The sequence below is a fragment of the Aulonocara stuartgranti genome (assembly GCF_965226115.1).
Source record: "Aulonocara stuartgranti genome assembly, chromosome: 1".
Lineage (NCBI taxonomy): Eukaryota > Metazoa > Chordata > Actinopteri > Cichliformes > Cichlidae > Aulonocara > Aulonocara stuartgranti.
This window is the reverse complement of record NC_138939.1, coordinates 28,029,113-28,046,013: the sequence shown is the minus strand read 5'-3', so window position 1 is coordinate 28,046,013 and position 16,901 is coordinate 28,029,113. Positions and strand designations below refer to the sequence as shown.

The 16,901-nt window shown below is 39.7% G+C and overlaps 1 protein-coding gene across 2 annotated transcripts; it reads left to right on the top strand.

The window, feature by feature from the left end:
- The first annotated feature begins 2,195 nt into the window (after positions 1-2,195).
- On the top strand, positions 2,196-7,341 carry gatm (glycine amidinotransferase (L-arginine:glycine amidinotransferase)). 2 transcript variants are annotated; one of them, XM_082529554.1, is made up of 9 exons: positions 2,196-2,284; positions 4,070-4,288; positions 4,391-4,586; positions 4,706-4,896; positions 5,120-5,257; positions 5,470-5,634; positions 5,733-5,796; positions 5,902-6,018; positions 6,133-7,341. In XM_082529554.1, exons 3-9 carry the CDS (start codon positions 4,490-4,492, stop codon positions 6,243-6,245), a joined length of 885 nt encoding a protein of 294 aa, XP_082385680.1. In that variant the 5' UTR covers positions 2,196-2,284; positions 4,070-4,288; positions 4,391-4,489; the 3' UTR covers positions 6,246-7,341. The 2 variants fall into 2 exon arrangements, with proteins under 2 accessions (XP_082385680.1, XP_082385679.1); XM_082529553.1 differs by lacking the exon at positions 2,196-2,284 and adding an exon at positions 2,308-3,217.
- The last annotated feature ends 9,560 nt before the right edge of the window (positions 7,342-16,901 follow it).

Genomic DNA, 16,901 nt, shown 5'->3' with positions numbered 1-16,901 from the left:
TGTCATCAGTCTGCTGCTGCTGAAGCTTTCACTTTCCAGCATCTTGTTTAAGATAGAAAAATATAAAAGAGAACTGGGTAGGGAATAACTCTACTTTCCCCCTAACTTCATAAACATCATAAACATTGAAATCACAACTGAATATTAAATAATGTTCACACTCTTATGCTGCTGGTTACTCTTATTTGGCTCTATTGTGCAGATTTGTGAACATGTAAAAGATGAGTAAAGATTTTAAGGGAAATGTTTTCATGCCAAAGAAGATGTTAAAAAATATTTTTAATAACTTATATGACATTTATTTCTTTCATTGGCATCTTTAATGATAAAAAGTACCCTAAGCCCTAATAACTAATGGAATTTTTGCCTTTTGAAACTTGTTTTCCAAAGTTTTCATGGGCTCATCATCATCATCATCAATCATGGGAGATGAAAAAATGGCAACACATTAGAAACTGTTTACAGTTTGCCTAAACGTCAACCTCAACCCTCGACCTCAGAGGATTACAGTTTGTTTAAATAGGGTATTCAAAATATGTTCCCCAAGATGACTTTCTTGAAGAAGAACTTTGGTAAAACTCAATCCAGTCATTGTTTAGTTAGGCTGGCTACAGTCTGCAGTCGTCTTTTTATCACAATCATATCAATTTATCTGCACAGAGAAAATGTGGATTGATATTAAGGATTGCTACATTTTTAAGGAGTCTGGTAAAGAAACATTTCTGTATACTTTTGGCAACTAAACCAAAGTCCTGTTCTGAAGTTTGTCGAGGTGGGGTGTTTACTGGAGGAGTTCAAAGATACAGACAGTATGTACAATAGCAATCAATGATGGGATTATGTGTACATGAAGGTACCAAGGTCAGACAGACATCTGACAACCACAAAGGGGTAATGAGGTCAGGGAAAAAGAAAAAGAAATACTTGATTGGTATGTATTACGCTAGTGTGCGGGCTGGTCTGTCCAAAGGTACAAAAGCCTTCTAAAGATAACCGGCATGCTTTAAAAAGACCATACTGAGGTTCCTGAGTTTGTACGTGCTAGACTACCTCTCCTTTACCATAAGGCAGACTTCAGGGACTCGCTGTACTTTGTACACCAGCTGTGTATTTATCTGCTTCGTTCAGTGCTTTCCCTCACCTTTTTGATAATGAATGCATGAATGGAGCCTGACATGCCAATGCATTTCTAATACCTTGTCACAAAATTGTCTGTGACTTTTTTAGACTGGTAGATGATGCTGTCTCAAAGGGATAGAGGGGATTGGGGTGGGTATCTGAAGGCATCATCTTAGCATATCCTTTGGGCATCAGCCAGAGATTTTCTTTTTTTTTTAGAGAGCGAGGTAATATCCGGGGTCACTGAGGTCTCCAGGTTGTGAAACTCGTGTGAGCACAGTCCAGGGAAGCATGTGGTGACCCAGCCAACCTCTTTGATTATGCCATCTCCTGTTTTCACACTTTTAGGAGCTTTGTGAATGACTGATTGATACTGATCTCAACAGGCATCTTGCAATTTTATTGCTTTTATAGACAGGAGTGTACGTGCGTTTGCGTCACGATCCTGGGTCTTTTGACCCAGCGTTTTGAGTTTTAGTTTATGTTTAAGCCCTTCAGGTTTTCTAAGTTCATTTTTTATCACGCCTAGGTTGTTCTAGTTCTTTGTTATTAGATTCCCCTTGTGTCTTCCACCCCTGTTAAGTCTCCCTTGCCCTTCGTGTGTTTCATGTCTCTGTCTTACGTTGTCAAGTTCAGGTTGTCATGTCTGCGTCTTATGTTTCCTGTTTTATTTTGAAGAGGTCTTGTGTTCCTTTGTTCATCGTGTCTAATGTTACTCTTCCACTGGGACGTCGTTATGTTCATGTGTGTCAGCTGTTTACCCCATGTGTTCCCACTTCTCTCATTAGCCTCCTGTGTGTATTTAGTCTGTGCGTTCTCATTCAGTCTTTGTCGGATCGTCTGTGTTGTTCTCATGCCAAGTCCTGCGTTCAGGTTTTCATATATATGCGCTCATTATCATTGCCATGTTTAGAGTTTTGTTTTTCTGTTTGCCAGGGTTTTTCATAGTTCGTGCTTCCTTTCTAGTTTACCCAGTTTAGGTTATTGCTTAGTTTGCATTGTTTTTGCCCTTTTATTTTGTACTGTTCTGTCTGCCTTAATAAACAGCTCATCATCAGTTAAGTTTGAGTTTTAGAATGTCTGCACCTGGGTCCACTATTCACACTCCACGCAGTTAGAGTCCGAACCGCAAAAGAAGCGCGTGTTCTCGGAAAAGTTGCAGGGGGTAAGCTGGCTTCAAACAAATGATGTGGTGCAGAATATGCCTTGAAAATCCCACTCTAGCGGACAAAAACAGTGCCTTTTATATGTACGCAAACGCGCGTTGCAACTTCTTATCTGGTGCGCGTCTTTTATTTGGACAGCGAATGCGCACCTGCGGCCCACTTATGTGCACCCCTGTTTATAGAGCATGCGCGACAAACTTAATCCTCTTAGCCGCTAAGAGTAGGACTGCTCTCAAGAGCTGGCAACAACGTACTAGTTTCACTTTGTTTAATTTAAAACACTTTTCACTATTCGTGCCTTTATTTTGTAATTGGAACAATAAGCGGGGTTAAAGGATCTTTAAAAGGAGAATCATTTTAACCCTCGTTTAATAGCTGAATAAAATCTTAAATCAGTGGTGGGCTGCTTGCTTTATTTGTTTTTTGAGGCATTGTGTGCCGAAGCAAAGAAGATGCACCCCACTGCACTGCAGTACCAAAAATCGTTTTCATTTCTTTTTTAAAATCATAATAATGCTCACACATGAGAATCTATATTTTTACAGATAACAAGTTTGCATCATGCACAAACCCGCTACAAGCCTGTAGTCAAAATAGCGCTTTTCAGATGTTCGCGGAAACTTTTAACGGCGCTGGTCCACCTGATAAGAATGTGCTGGCGTAAGGGATTGTGTTTCAGAAACGCGTTTTTCCTCAAGTCACGTTGCCCCACAACACAAAAGCGACCAATGGCCTAAGAGGCACGTAGTCCCACAGCTATAAAGTTGGCTTTGAGCTGAGGAGACTTCATTCATGAGCACACTGAGAAGTGGATCCTGCGCTGCCGTTTGATTCCACTGACACACTCACTATTACGTTGGACAATGCTGCGAGTAAGATGCCTGAGAGGAGGTAGCAGGGGGGCCGAGGCTGCCCATCTGATCGGAGCAATGGTTGGTATTACGGTGGTTTAATGTCTTCTGTGTCTTTCTCTCGCGCTCGCTCACTCTCTCTTTTCTCTTAAGCAGCGTTTTTGTTATAAAGCACAAGTCAGTCAAAGCGAATAAACTGTGAAAATATGATTAAATTTGGCATTTCTCTTCACATCTGCCGCTGCACTTCATTGCTTTGTTCATTTGTTATTTGTCTAATTAACACTAGAAGCGCCGAAGCAGTCATAATGACCCCGTTTGGAGGAGACTGTGTTGCAGAAATGAAGCTGAGGGGATTTTTTTTTTTTTTAAATCCAGTGCATAAATCGTAATTGCACCGATTATTTCCAAGAAATCTTCCTCCAGTGACTGGCGTGATTTTCTTAACTGCTGACAAAGCTTTTTTTCTGGTTGCCTGAGTGACAGTGAACAGCTGTTTGGCACAGATGCGCTCTCAAACTCAGTGACACTGAAGCTGTTCCCGAGCCAGCGGAGGCCACACTGTAGAGGCTATCGGTGGAGATAAGGCTTCTTAATAAAACGTGTACTTTGGCACCAAACCAATCAACCTCACGGAAGCTTTTTCGCTTTGAAACCAAGGAGCCTGAATGTGTTATCGGTTAACACACAGATCAGCCGCTTTCTACGCGAGCTGGGGGCATTGAAATAAAAATAAAAATAAACACACCACTAAATAGGAACTTCATGTAGACCGATCTGTTACTGCACATAGTGTAAATATGTACTGAACTGATCCAAAAGGGGAAAACAAGATCTATTAAATCCAAAGATTTTATGCAAAAGTACATGAAATTTTTGTTCAGCAAAATATATATACAAAAAAAAATCTTAATGTGTTTTCACTTCCATCAGCTTGGCCGGGCGTTGAACGGATGGGTGCAGAAGACCCTGCAAAGCACTTCAAGTGCAGCAGCTGCACAGCCACAGCATGTAGTTGAAGAGGAACATGTTACTGAGCCGGTTCCTCAGGAATGCCCAGTCTGCAGCTACAATGAATGGGACCCTCTGGAGGAGGTGATTGTGGGGCGAGCTGAAAATGCCCACGTGCCTCCCTTCACTGTGGAAGTGAAAGTAAGCAATGCTGTCAGAAGATGCTTTGACTCAAAGCATCCTTGTCATTTCTCTCAGCTGTCAGATTGACTCCATGTTGTTATGCTACAAACCTCTCATCAGGCTAACACATATGAGAAGTACTGGCCCTTCTACCAGAAGTATGGGGGCTGGTCTTTTCCTGCGGACCACTTGAAAAAAGCAGTTGCTGAGATCGAAGAAATGTGCAATATTCTGCGTCACGAGGGCGTCGTTGTGAAGAGGCCAGAACCCGTCGACTGGTCTGTGGAATACAAAACACCAGACTTCACCTCATCAGGTAAAAAGACAGAAATATGTGTGTGACAAATATGTGTGACATAAAGGTGTTAATGCATCACACTGCAGTTTATAAATGAGTCATTGTAAAGTAATTCTCTGCTGTTGACCCTCTTGTAGGAATGTATGCGGCCATGCCCAGAGACATCCTTTTAGTGGTGGGAAACGAGATCATCGAGGCTCCTATGGCGTGGAGGGCTCGTTTCTTTGAGTACCGAGCCTACAGACCTTTAATCAAGGAGTACTTCAGAAAAGGTGCAAAGTGGACCACTGCTCCTAAACCAACCATGGCCGACGATCTGTATGATCAGGTGAGGCCTTAGTTTGGGAGCTATAACATAGCCAGGTGGTCATTTCTCAAGGCAAGGACTTAAGTCAAAGTTGCATTAACACCTAAACAGCTTGTCTATGTTCTTTATAGCAAACCAAACCTCTTTGCATCAACTTTTTTATTGCTTTGTACATGATAGTGTGACAGCAGGCTATTCCTATATCTCAAAACGGGTGTAAATCCTTTTTATGTGTGCCTTTCAGGATTATCCCATCCGCACAGTGGAAGACAGGCACAAATTAGCTGCTCAGGGGAAGTTTGTGACCACGGAGCACGAGCCCTGCTTCGATGCTGCTGACTTTATTCGAGCTGGGACGGACCTCTTTGTTCAGAGGAGCCAGGTATGAAGGATATTTTGCTTATTTTATGACATCCTATGGGTGATATCTTCTGCTGAAATGGTAGTAAAATGCACAATAAACCCCCACACACGCATATATAGATCTCTCTTTTATCCATTGCACTTACAGAAAAAAAGAATGTTTCTCTGAATATGAATGTGAAGCTTGGATAAGCTCCTGAAACTTCTCCTTTCACACTGCTTTTTATTCAGGTTACAAACTACATGGGAATTGAGTGGATGCGCCGTCATCTGGCACCAACCTACAAGGTCCACATAATCTCCTTCAAAGACCCTAACCCCATGCACATTGATGCCACGTTTAACATCATCGGGCCAGGACTCGTGCTGTCAAACCCTGATCGCCCATGTCGCCAGGTACTGAAGTGCTGTGCTGCCCTCTTCTGGGTACACTTGTACACACCACCACCACAGAGTGGCCCAAACTTACCAGTGCTCTTTGTCTTTTCCCTCAGGTAGACATGTTCAAGAAGGCTGGCTGGACAGTTGTAAAACCACCAATACCTTTGATTCCCGATGGTGGGTACTCAAAGTAAAAATTATTTTCTTTCACTCACAAAAAAAAGATGATATTTAGATTTATTTTTTTTTTACTGAAAAAAACCCCACTCTCTTGCTGAGCAGACCACCCACTGTGGATGTCCTCCAAATGGCTGTCCATGAATGTCCTGATGCTGGATGAGAAGCGTGTCATGGTTGACGCCAATGAAACCAGCATTCAGAAAATGTTTGAGAACCTCGGTGAGCCTCTATAAGCACCCCCACCTTCACCACCTTATTTATTTTTAGTAAACTCAATTTCAGCAAAAAATAAGAAAAAATGCTCCATAACTGTGTGTGTGTGTTTAAATGCAGGTATCAAGACCATAAAGGTGAACATTCGCCATGCCAACTCCTTGGGTGGTGGCTTCCACTGCTGGACAACTGATGTCCGCCGCCGTGGTACCCTGCAGTCCTACTTTCACTAGCCTTGCCAGAAACAGGCAGTTTTATTGAGCTTTGAATATAAAGCCTCAGTCCGGAATCACTGCAATAATCCATTTTTTATTATCAGTCAGTTTTAACCCATCAGTCAACAAAGGCTGAAACTTTCCTAAACAAAAAGGCGATCTTTAAACCTATCTTTTTCTAAATGTGTATTCAGGTGTCGCCTGCTGAAACTCAAAGTTTTAATTCTTTAAACTGGCAAAAACAAATGATGGATAATAATAACGAAGACAGGTGGCACCGAAGCCTTTACCGGATTGTGTCTTTATATAGTAAACGAATATTTATGGATTGTTTTGATTTGACATTGCTGCACATCACAGTGCCTTTGCAGACAGCTTTGTTTGGAGACAATTAGAATATACTGGATAATCTCAATAGCAAAAAAATGAACATCACTTGAATCAGTGATCTCAATAATAACTGCATTTCTGGCCTGGCTGTTGTGAAGTTGAAGTTTTTATGGCTTTTACATCAAACGCCAAAGCTTTGAGGACAAGGTACAATTTGGTATGTGAATGTCATCAGACTAGGGCACAGGAGGAGGGAAGCCTCCTCATGAAACCTCAAAACCACAATCCTACCTTTTTCAAAAAGAAGAAACCAAAACATTTTTTTATTTAAATAAATGTACACAACTTTTACGTAGGTCATTAAACAATATTAACTTCAGTTTATTGAAAGAGGGGAAAAATGTTCTGTTTATATTTTCCGTATTCTTTATTGGATTTTCCCAACAATTCCCAAATGCATGAAAGTATGTGATCCATATCAGATTTTGTATACCTTTTTCCTCTGCTGTTTTCTCCTATTGCAAATCTGGGCCAGCTATATGCTAGTAGTCATTCTCATTAAAACTGCTTGGCTGCTTTTTGTGTCTTCAAGATGGAAGATGTTTTCTTGTGAAGATTTCTGTTTTTTTTATTCCTTTGCCGCTGACAGGGTGGGATGTAAGGCATTAGCCTGTCTTGATATTTATTGTGAAACAATAAATTAAAGGGACATTGTGGCTCAGCAGAGGAATGCTAGTGGTGTTTTGTAATGTGCAATGTTAATAAATTAAAGCAAGTTGTGTGACACAGCTGTGATTCTGTATTTGTGTTTCCATCCATCCATCCATCATGAGGGTACAGTCTGTCACAGGGCTAACACAGAGAGCTGGACAACCATTCGCTCTCACATAAGATAAAAAAAAGATATTTTATTAGTCCCACACGTGGGAAATTTGTTTTGTCACAGCAGGAAGTGGACAGTGCAAAAGTTATATAGCAAAAATTAGAATACAATAAGAATAAAATACTGTACAGAATAGAATAGAATAAAAATAAAATAAAATACTATATACAGTAGAATAAAATATACAATAGGATAAAAATAGAATACAAATTCTATTTACACCTGAGTAAAAATACAACTTCACACCTGCAGTTTAGATAATAACAAATTAAGATAACTTGAGCATATTTTTTGGACTGTGGGAGAAAAATCCCACGCAGGCACAGGGAGAGCATGCAAACTCCATTTTAATTATACATTATATTCTATTTGATATACCGGTACCTCCGATTATAAACTGGAGAGTATTGCAGTATTGCATATCTTAATCAACCGTCCACTGCACCAGTGTCAAGAGCCCATGCTGTAAAAGCTGACTGGTATTTTGGTAATACAAGTTAAAGATGCCTCACTGCAAATAAAAGTTCTGCAAAAAATCTTTTTACATAAGTGAATTTATAGGACTATTCTCAGCATGGAGTACTCCTTGTACCGTACTATGGGTCCCTTTTACATGTTCACCACGGATTAATGTGTTAGCGGCTTTAATGCCATCAGGGTCCTGACCGATGTTACAAAACACACAAGCAGTTTAAAAAGTGCTCTTGTGTTTTGAGTTGAAACTTTAACCGGTTAGATTCTCAAACATAGTTGGAGCATAAAGTGACTTAAAACTGAAAACTCCAAAAACAAACTTTTAACTGTACTGTAGTTACATGCAGTACTGGAGCACATGCGTACTTTGTTACTGCTGATATCACACATTAGCTTGAGCAAAGAGGGCCACTAAGGGTAACACAAACCCGTGAACCTGGGACCCCTTCATCTGTTTGATAAATGGCACCGCAGTTTCCAGTGCATGTGGCACCACATTTACTGTAACACCTTTAAGTCTGTAAACATTAACCAGGCTGATTTGTCAGTGAGTGGAACATTGCATCATATATTATTATGTAAACCTGACTACTGCCAATAGAAACTACTGTAAAGGAAAAAAACATGATAATATCTGCTTTAGTCATTTATTCATTTACCTTAATTTAAAAGGCAGAATCTTGGAATATAACCATGAGCATGTTAGATTAACATTGTAGTTTGTGGACATTGGCACTGTCTTCTGTAAACTGCAGTTTTGTCTTTTAATATTGCATAAACTTTGTAATTAACTCATTCCTTTCTTTTATTCTTTTTTCGCTCGGGTTCAAATAAAAAGCCGGTGTTTTAAAATGTGTTCACCTCTCCGCGCTCTTCTTATGGGACTGAACAATGCTGTTACTGTGTAAGAAGTTTTAGATCTTAGCTAAATGGATAGCACTGCATGCAAAGTAGAACAAGTCATGAATTAAATATGTAATGGCCAATTTCAGCAAATGAAATTGTTTTCCTCAGCATGCAAGATATTTAAGGCATTACTTTTACACTGAGAAGATGACATAGTGACAAAGAACATCAGGTGCTTGGCTCTAACAGCCTGCGGCAGCAGGATCACATTTCCAGGTCGTCAACTGCTGTTCGTGATTAAAACACCCTCACTTTCAATCTAAGTACATTTATTACTCTCGAACTTTAAGACTGTTCAGTCTTTGTTTCAGCACGGCATGTGCAGCCTTTACCATGTCTGTGCTCTTCCCACCTCGTGCAAGATGGCAGGACCACCTCAATCTGAAGTCATTTGATGCTGACCCTGAACACCATTAAAGATCTTCAAGTAATCTCCTTTGATGTTTGGCAGTTGCTGTAATTGTGCTGTTAGGAGGCTAAATCCTCAATTTCCTCAATCTAGTTAACATTTTTAGGAACCGCTGCGTTTGACAACAAAGACAAGACAAAAAACAGTTTGTTTACCATCCACAGACATATCCTGACCATGTCCAGCTTTCTGACTTTACTAATTTGTCAATCATGTTGGATTCGTAACTGATTCACCTTTGTCTCAATGTGGTTTGGATCAAACTATCAGGCTGGACCTGGTGCCTGTGGTGAGACACACACATATTTTATAACAGGAGAGGTTTACTTCGAGCCAAGTCACTTCTCTATGCAGCTGCTCAACTGTGTGTCTTTTTTTCTGATCCTATGTAGACCCGTGCAGATGGGCTGCTTGTTTGTACAGCTGCCTAATTGAGCAACAGTGCAGCTGCCACTGCAACTGTCTCCAAACAGGAGAATTGATTGGGATGTTGTAATGATCAGGCTTCACTGTAAGCAGGAGCACAACACTCACCTCCTCAATTCCTCTTATCTGAGGACGAGTTTAGGCTCAGAAACAACCGGCTGCTCAGTTTATACTCGTCAAATACATAAAGCAGTGAAAATGTAAGATATCTCAGGAGCATGGGGGGGAGGGGGGGTATCCACAGTGGTGTAAATAGTACAAAATATCAGGAATATATGACATATTCTAATGGTCTCTGGTCCATCAGGATAGATATAAGTATTAACACTATTACATCTGAACAGCGACTTTAAAGTAAAATGTGAGAAAAAAGTAGTCTTAAATAACACAGGGAGGCAGCAAATCTCATGTCACTTGAGTGGTGGTTTAAGCGTCTTGTCTCTGCCGATAGCAGGTTTAACAGGTTAAAGTACTTTTTTGCATTTGCATCACCATAAATACTATGCATAACTCTTACTTATAATGGATGGCAACACTGCAGAGGTCAGGCTGAGTAAAAAGTAACTTTTTCAGGTGGCCGTGCACGCTCAGGAAAACACGCACACACATCGATTACATGCTTCTAAGGTGTCTGCAGACTGGAGAAAGTCTAAAAAGGTCAAAACTCCAGCAACACGTAGTAGTGGTGTATTGGACAACCTTATTGTGAAAGCATTTAATCAGGCTCACATGACACGTTACCCGATGAAGACAAGAGGAAAGATGAAAACCAAAACAACAGCATTGCAAGGAAACCCACTTCTGTGGCAGCCAGCACAGCTTTTTTTTTTTTTCAATGTGTTTTCAGCTCTGAGGGGCCCTTATTTGTCTAATGCACAAACCGAGAAGGTTGTAAAGCTTGCTAAGAAGGTTGCATACTCTCCTGTTTTCACCTTTTTAGTTAACTTTACCTTCTTTTAACTTTTTCTCATCATCCGATGGCCCCGACACAACCAAACACTAATGCGTGGATGAACATGTTAATATAGAGAATTATACCCAATTTCACGTGTGAATGACAAATGTGACCATGAGAAGCTGAAGCACTTTAGGAGCAGCCCTTGGTTGCACAGTCTAAATATAGGCTCAAGGTTGCACATGAAAAGAAGTCAAAACAATGTCTTAAAGCGCTCGCACCAGTGAACCGGCTGTAAGTACATAAGCATGTTGTTCAGTGAGCCTGATTATGTGTTTCGTCAGGCCGTGTCCATTTTTGGGGGACGTAAATGAAGTCCCCCATAATGTAAATCATTAAGCCATGGTTCAGGATGCCAGCTGTGATCGCTCTGCGTTTTCTTTTATATAGGAAGTTGGTTTGCTTGATATGCTGGAGAATTTATAAAATGGACTATAAAGAACAGGATTCATTCAGAAAACTGTCCTTAACCTGGAGAAGAAAAGATTTTTTGCTTTAAAGGTGTGCTTTAACAACTTCTTTCACTTTCACCACAAAGATTCTGCGAGTACAACACGTGAAGACAATAAATGATAAAGCAGTTTTCTCAGCATCTGAACATCCTGAGACGCAGCCGCCGAGCTGTCTCAGAATCACCTGAGGCATGATGCAGCTGAGCATTATTCCTCTGCCTTTTTAATATTATTGCCTGATAATATTCATGCTTTGTTTGGAAACTTGCATGGGTCAAAACGTAACCAGTTTCATTTAAATGCTTATTTTACAGGAGCTGCCAGTAGAGAGCAACAGAGCGCACTTTCCAATCTCTAGACAACCAAAAGATCCCTAAAAATGTTTCACTTGTGGTAAAAAGTTGGCCAACTGAAATACGTTATCTAAATATTTGGGCTACACTCCCAAAGTGACATAATAACTGGTCTGGAGAGATTCTCACTTCCTATTCTGATTTGATGTCCTAAAAACTAAAATAGTTTGTTAAGAAAACATGAACATTATCCTGGAAAATTTATCATTTTGGCGCCTCCTAGTGGAAGAATCGTGGAATAAATCTTTAGAGTCAAACGCACAGCCTTTCAGCAGATATCAGGCACTTACACAAAGTAATGTCGAGCATGAAATCAGTTGCAGTAAACCCATATGGCCCAAGTGGAGCAATTCTCAGTTCTTATTTAACATCTTTTACACACTTTACAAAGCCTCCAAAAAGTAACCTCTGCAAGGCTACACTTCCCATTTGAAATGATAAATGTTATGTCATAATAATCAAATCACTGACATGACTGGGCAGAAATTCATTTTCATTCATCGGTATTCTAGACCAACTTTAAACTTATCTCGAAAGATAAACATAAATGTCAGACTATGTTTTTAACATATTTTTTTTTAGCCTGTTTTCTTTTGCTTACAGGAGCCGCCTCTAATGTTATGGTGTGTTGTCGCTTTAGTGTCGTCACTGTGAGATAAATCATTGCTTGAGGGGCGTGTAAGTATGTAATGCCGTTATGAAAACTAATGAAATGAATTATGAAATAAAATTTCACAACAATTTTGCTAGCTGGTCTATTATTCAGAAACCGGTGATTGATTTAAGTGATTATTAACTCTGTGTTATTGTTGTTGTTTTAATTTACTTAATGCACCTTAGTGTCTCAATCCTTGAATATAACATGGATATATCAGTTTTAAAAAGCTGCAAAATATCAATAAGGTTAGAGTAACAGAGGTTTCCTTGGTGTTACTGCCTGACTCGCTGGCCACTTCATTAAGTACACTTGTTCAAATGCTTGTTAATGAAAATATGTAATCAGCCAATCTCTTGGCAGCAAATCAGTTCCCCCAGGCATGCAGACATGGTCATGATAACATGCTTAAGTACAAACTGAGAATCAAAATGAGGAAGAGAGGTTATTTAAGTGACTGAATGTGGCATGGTAGAGAAACTGTTGATCTGCTGGGATTTTCCCACAAGGCCATCTACACATCTACATGGTCTTAAAAAGAGAAAAAAAATGCCTTGTTGATCCCAGAGGTCAGAGGAGAATGGCCAGACTGTTTTGTACAGACAGGAACAAGAAAATAAGCAATCGTTTCAGTCGAGGTACGCAGAAGAGCATCTCTGAACATGCAGCACCTCAAACCTTGAAGCAGATGGGCTACAGCAGCAGAAGACCACATCGGCCTCTTCTGTCAGATGAAAACAGTAAACTGAAGCTACGAACTGGACAACTGAAGATTGGAAAAATGTTGCCTGGTCTGATGGCATTGTGGTGGTGGTGTAATGGTGTCGGGGATTGCTGCTTGCCACACCTTGGCCCTGTTAGTAACATATAGCGCCATTTTTACTGTATAGCCAGTATTATACACCACCATGTTCTGATGGCTGCTTCCAGCAGGATAACACACCATGTCGCCAAGGTCAAATCATCTCGTTTCTTAAATATGACAAGGAGTTCTCTGCGCTCAAACGGCCTCCACAGTCACCAGATCTCAATCAGCAGCAACCGTGAGATGCTATCATGCTAATGTGGACTAATATTTCTGAGGAATGTTTTCAGCACTTTGTTAAATCTGTAGCATGAAGAATGAAAGCACCTCTGACGTGAAGAATGAAAGCACCTCTGACGTGAAGAATGAAAGCACCTCTGACCCCAAAAGGGAGCTGTGGTATTAGCAAGGTGTGCCTAATAAAGTGGCCAGTGAGTGTGCTACCACGCTGAATGGAATCACATGATGTCTAAGATGAGTTAACTCGACAGATATAAAATGCAAAAAGGAATTTTGCTCCTTGAGCAACGCACAGTCGCTGACAACCTCAGGACTTTAGCATGTAGACAAAACACGCAGTTTAACAGTGAAGCAAACGTAAAGAAATGACAGCCTCACTGTCCTACGATGTCCCGGCTAAAGCATGTGGCAGCACAAAGTACAATGGTGATAACTGAGAGCCAAACATGCATAAATAAGAGAAGTGTAAATAAGGTAAAGTAAACATGTCATCTCTTCATGAATAATGCAGCCACTGTTACTGACAGCTTATAAAGAACTGAGCATGATCTGTCACCGGATTCATTTATGTGCTCTCATCTGTCAAATCTCTGACGTAGATTTATATAACACTTACATTCTTCACATTGCTTTTTTTTCTCCTTTTTTTATTGAGGCTGTAAACCATTTGAGGCTGGGTTTTGTTTGTGGGCCATGCCTTAAGGAAACTGAGCAAACTCTTATAATATGCTGCACAAAAAAAAAGCTCCAAAAAGCAATTGATGGTTTTAATATTGAATCTGTGATAGAGTGCAATACAGCCATGTTCTAGCATTATAGCATTTTGTGGCTCTGGGACAGCTTTTAGCCTGTTGAAGCTCACTGTCATCAAAGGCAACACAGACACAGACTGAACTATGTTAAAGGGGAACGCTGCCAATTTTACACATAGAACGCAATTTACTTGTCATGGGGAGGACTATTATGAGTATGTGTCAGGGCCTTTCCTAAGGCTAAGAAAACACGTGTGAAGCCAAGTTTATCTGAGAGTATTTTTTAATAAAGTCTGCAGTCGGCACACTCAAAGGCACCCAGTTTAAATGATGGGTGTGTATAGGGAAATGTTTCTACTGAAAGGATGCTATTGGTGGTTTATAGGAAATGTCTTCTTCTTATGATGTACTGCGAGCCCACCAACTTAGCACAACTGCTAATACTTTTATTGTCTGCATCTTGCTCATTTTCAGCTGAACAGTGTCAGTTCATTGGACTCTGGCTACTGCCCTCCTTCTTATTCTTCACGTGCAACAAATCTCCACTGAAACATTTGTTATTTAGAGCAGCACATCTCGTCTAAATTTAGCTATCCACTTATAAACACTGCACATAAGTAAACAATGATTTTTCTTCTTCTTTTTTGCAGGCCCTCCGTCTGAAGCAAGAGGTTGTCAGTGGTGATTAAATGCAAAGAAACTAAATATAAAAATGTTTCAGCTTTTGAGGACAGACTAACACACTAACTGACAGCTCTTCCTCCTCATTCTTCTTCCTCTTTTAGTTATCATTTTCATGCAGATGGCAGAAACGTTCCTTTAATACTGCTGTAGTAGTTACTAGAAATGGTGAGTATTTGTTCAATCACAGAAGAACGTATATTTGCACTTTCTTAAAAGATGTCTTCACTCTTTTACTGACGAACTTCAGCAAGAGTTTGATGTAAAAGCCGGCAATGAGATATATTCATTCAATCATCCAATCACCTGAAAAGTGATTTTTGAAAGTGCCACTTTTTATTGTACATGTTCCATATTTATCCATCTGTCCATGTACCCATTTAAAGTTCTGATGCTGGTCGATAAAGCTCTGAATGGTTTAGGACCAAAATACATCAATGACCTCCTTACCCAGTATGAACCTTCCAGATCCCTCAGGTCATCTGGATCCGGTCTTTTATCAGTTCCCAGAGTCAGAACCAGACACGGAGAAGCTGCATTCAGCTTTTATGCTCCTTATATCTGGAACAAACTCCCAGAAAGCCTCAGATCAGCTGAAACACTCAGTTTATTTAAATCCAGGTTGAAGACTCACCTGTTCTCAGCTGCATTTGAATAAAGCACCAAATCCACACTTTTAAGCTTAAATTTCAAAACTTACATTTAACTACTGATTTTATCTACTGTTCTGATTTTATCTGTTTTGATTTTATATACTGTTTGTTTGTTTGTTTGTTAATTAGTTAGTTAGTTTATTTGCTTGTTTTAATCAATTTTAAATCATGCTTTTTATTTGTTCTTGTTTCTAATGTCTCTGTAAAGCACTTTGAATCACCTTGTTGTTGAATTGTGCTATACAAATAAACTTGCCTTGCCTTGCCTTGCCTTAAGAGTATTTTCGGACATATTTGTGCTGCTAGCAGTAGGTTGCCTCCAGTTCAAAAAGAAACTAAAGTACAACAAAAGATAAATAAATAAATCTAAACATATCACAGACTGGAAGCGCTGAAAGTCGTCACCAGAAGCACAAAGACGATCAGATAGTTCAAAGGGCAAGAAGCGGGACTATGAATACACAAAGGGGTTGATTAGATAAAAGACACATGTAACAAGCAAAGCTGAAGGGAAAAACACAAAGGCAGGAAGTAAAACAATATGGATGAAAGATGAGGGAATTTCAAAATAAAAGAGAAAGGCTAAACCTTGAAACTGAGACAAAATTAGTTTAAACATATGCTATGATAAAACTGAGTCAGAACACGTAAATAATAATAAAAAGGGTGTAAAGAACTCTGTACTCTGGATTAACAGTAAGGCTGTGCGGATTCTATAAGAAGCCCCTAGCTGCTCATCTCTCTGATGAAGAGCACCCAGCATGCACTGAGGTCTGTTTTTGGCCAGCTGTACGTTCAGAGCTGTTCAAAAGCTGAAGTCAAAGCTTATGACACAAGGCAGACTGTTTACTGTTTTATATCATACCCTTATTCAGTAGCTGAATAATGATGAAAAACATTAAACATCATGGGTTTATGCTATTATTAGGATTTGCAGGGGCAACATAGGAAAGGGGCTTGTCTGCTAATTAAAAGGTCGATAGTTTGATCCCCGTCTTCTTTAGCCTATGTTTCACAGTATCCTTGGGTAAGATACTGTATCACGAGTTGCCCCCAGTGCATCTGATATCCCTGTCTTAGTGTTAGTTACCAACATTGTAACTGACCAGTGACATTGTCTTAGCATTTGGTTAGCATCAGCCAAGAGGTTAGCTAATGCTCTCAAAAAATGATCACTAGCAAACCAGATTATATATATATATATATATATATATATATATATTTTTGTTGAGTGTATATATATATATATACACTCAACAAAAATATAAACGCAACACCTTTGTTACTGCTCCCATTCCCCATGGGATGGACGTAGAGACCTAAAATTCATTCCAGATACACAATATAACCATCCCTCCCAAACAGTGGTCACAAATCAGTCCAAATGTGTGGTAGTGGGCACATCTGCCATATTGAGATAATCCATCCCACCTCACAGGTGTGCCACATCAGGATGCTGATCTGACATCATGAGTAGTGCACAGGTGTACCTCAGACTGCCCACAACAAAAGGCCACCCTGGAATGTGCAGTTTTGTCTCACAGCAAAATGCCACAGATGCCACAAGCAATGAGGGAGCGTGCAACTGGCATGCTGACAATATATACATATATATATATATATATATATATATATATATATATATATATATATATATATATATATATATATATATATATATATATATATATATTTTTTTT

What these genes read in the sequence shown, in the direction of transcription:
- gatm (XM_082529553.1), top strand. Translation starts at nt 3,149, where the DNA reads ATGCTGCGAGTAAGATGCCTGAGAGGAGGTAGCAGGGGGGCCGAGGCT. An exon ending in CCTTCACTGTGGAAGTGAAA is followed by an intron (nt 4,289 to 4,390) that starts GTAAGCAATGCT and finishes ACCTCTCATCAG; the next exon opens with GCTAACACATATGAGAAGTA. An exon ending in AATACCTTTGATTCCCGATG is followed by an intron (nt 5,797 to 5,901) that starts GTGGGTACTCAA and finishes CTTGCTGAGCAG; the next exon opens with ACCACCCACTGTGGATGTCC.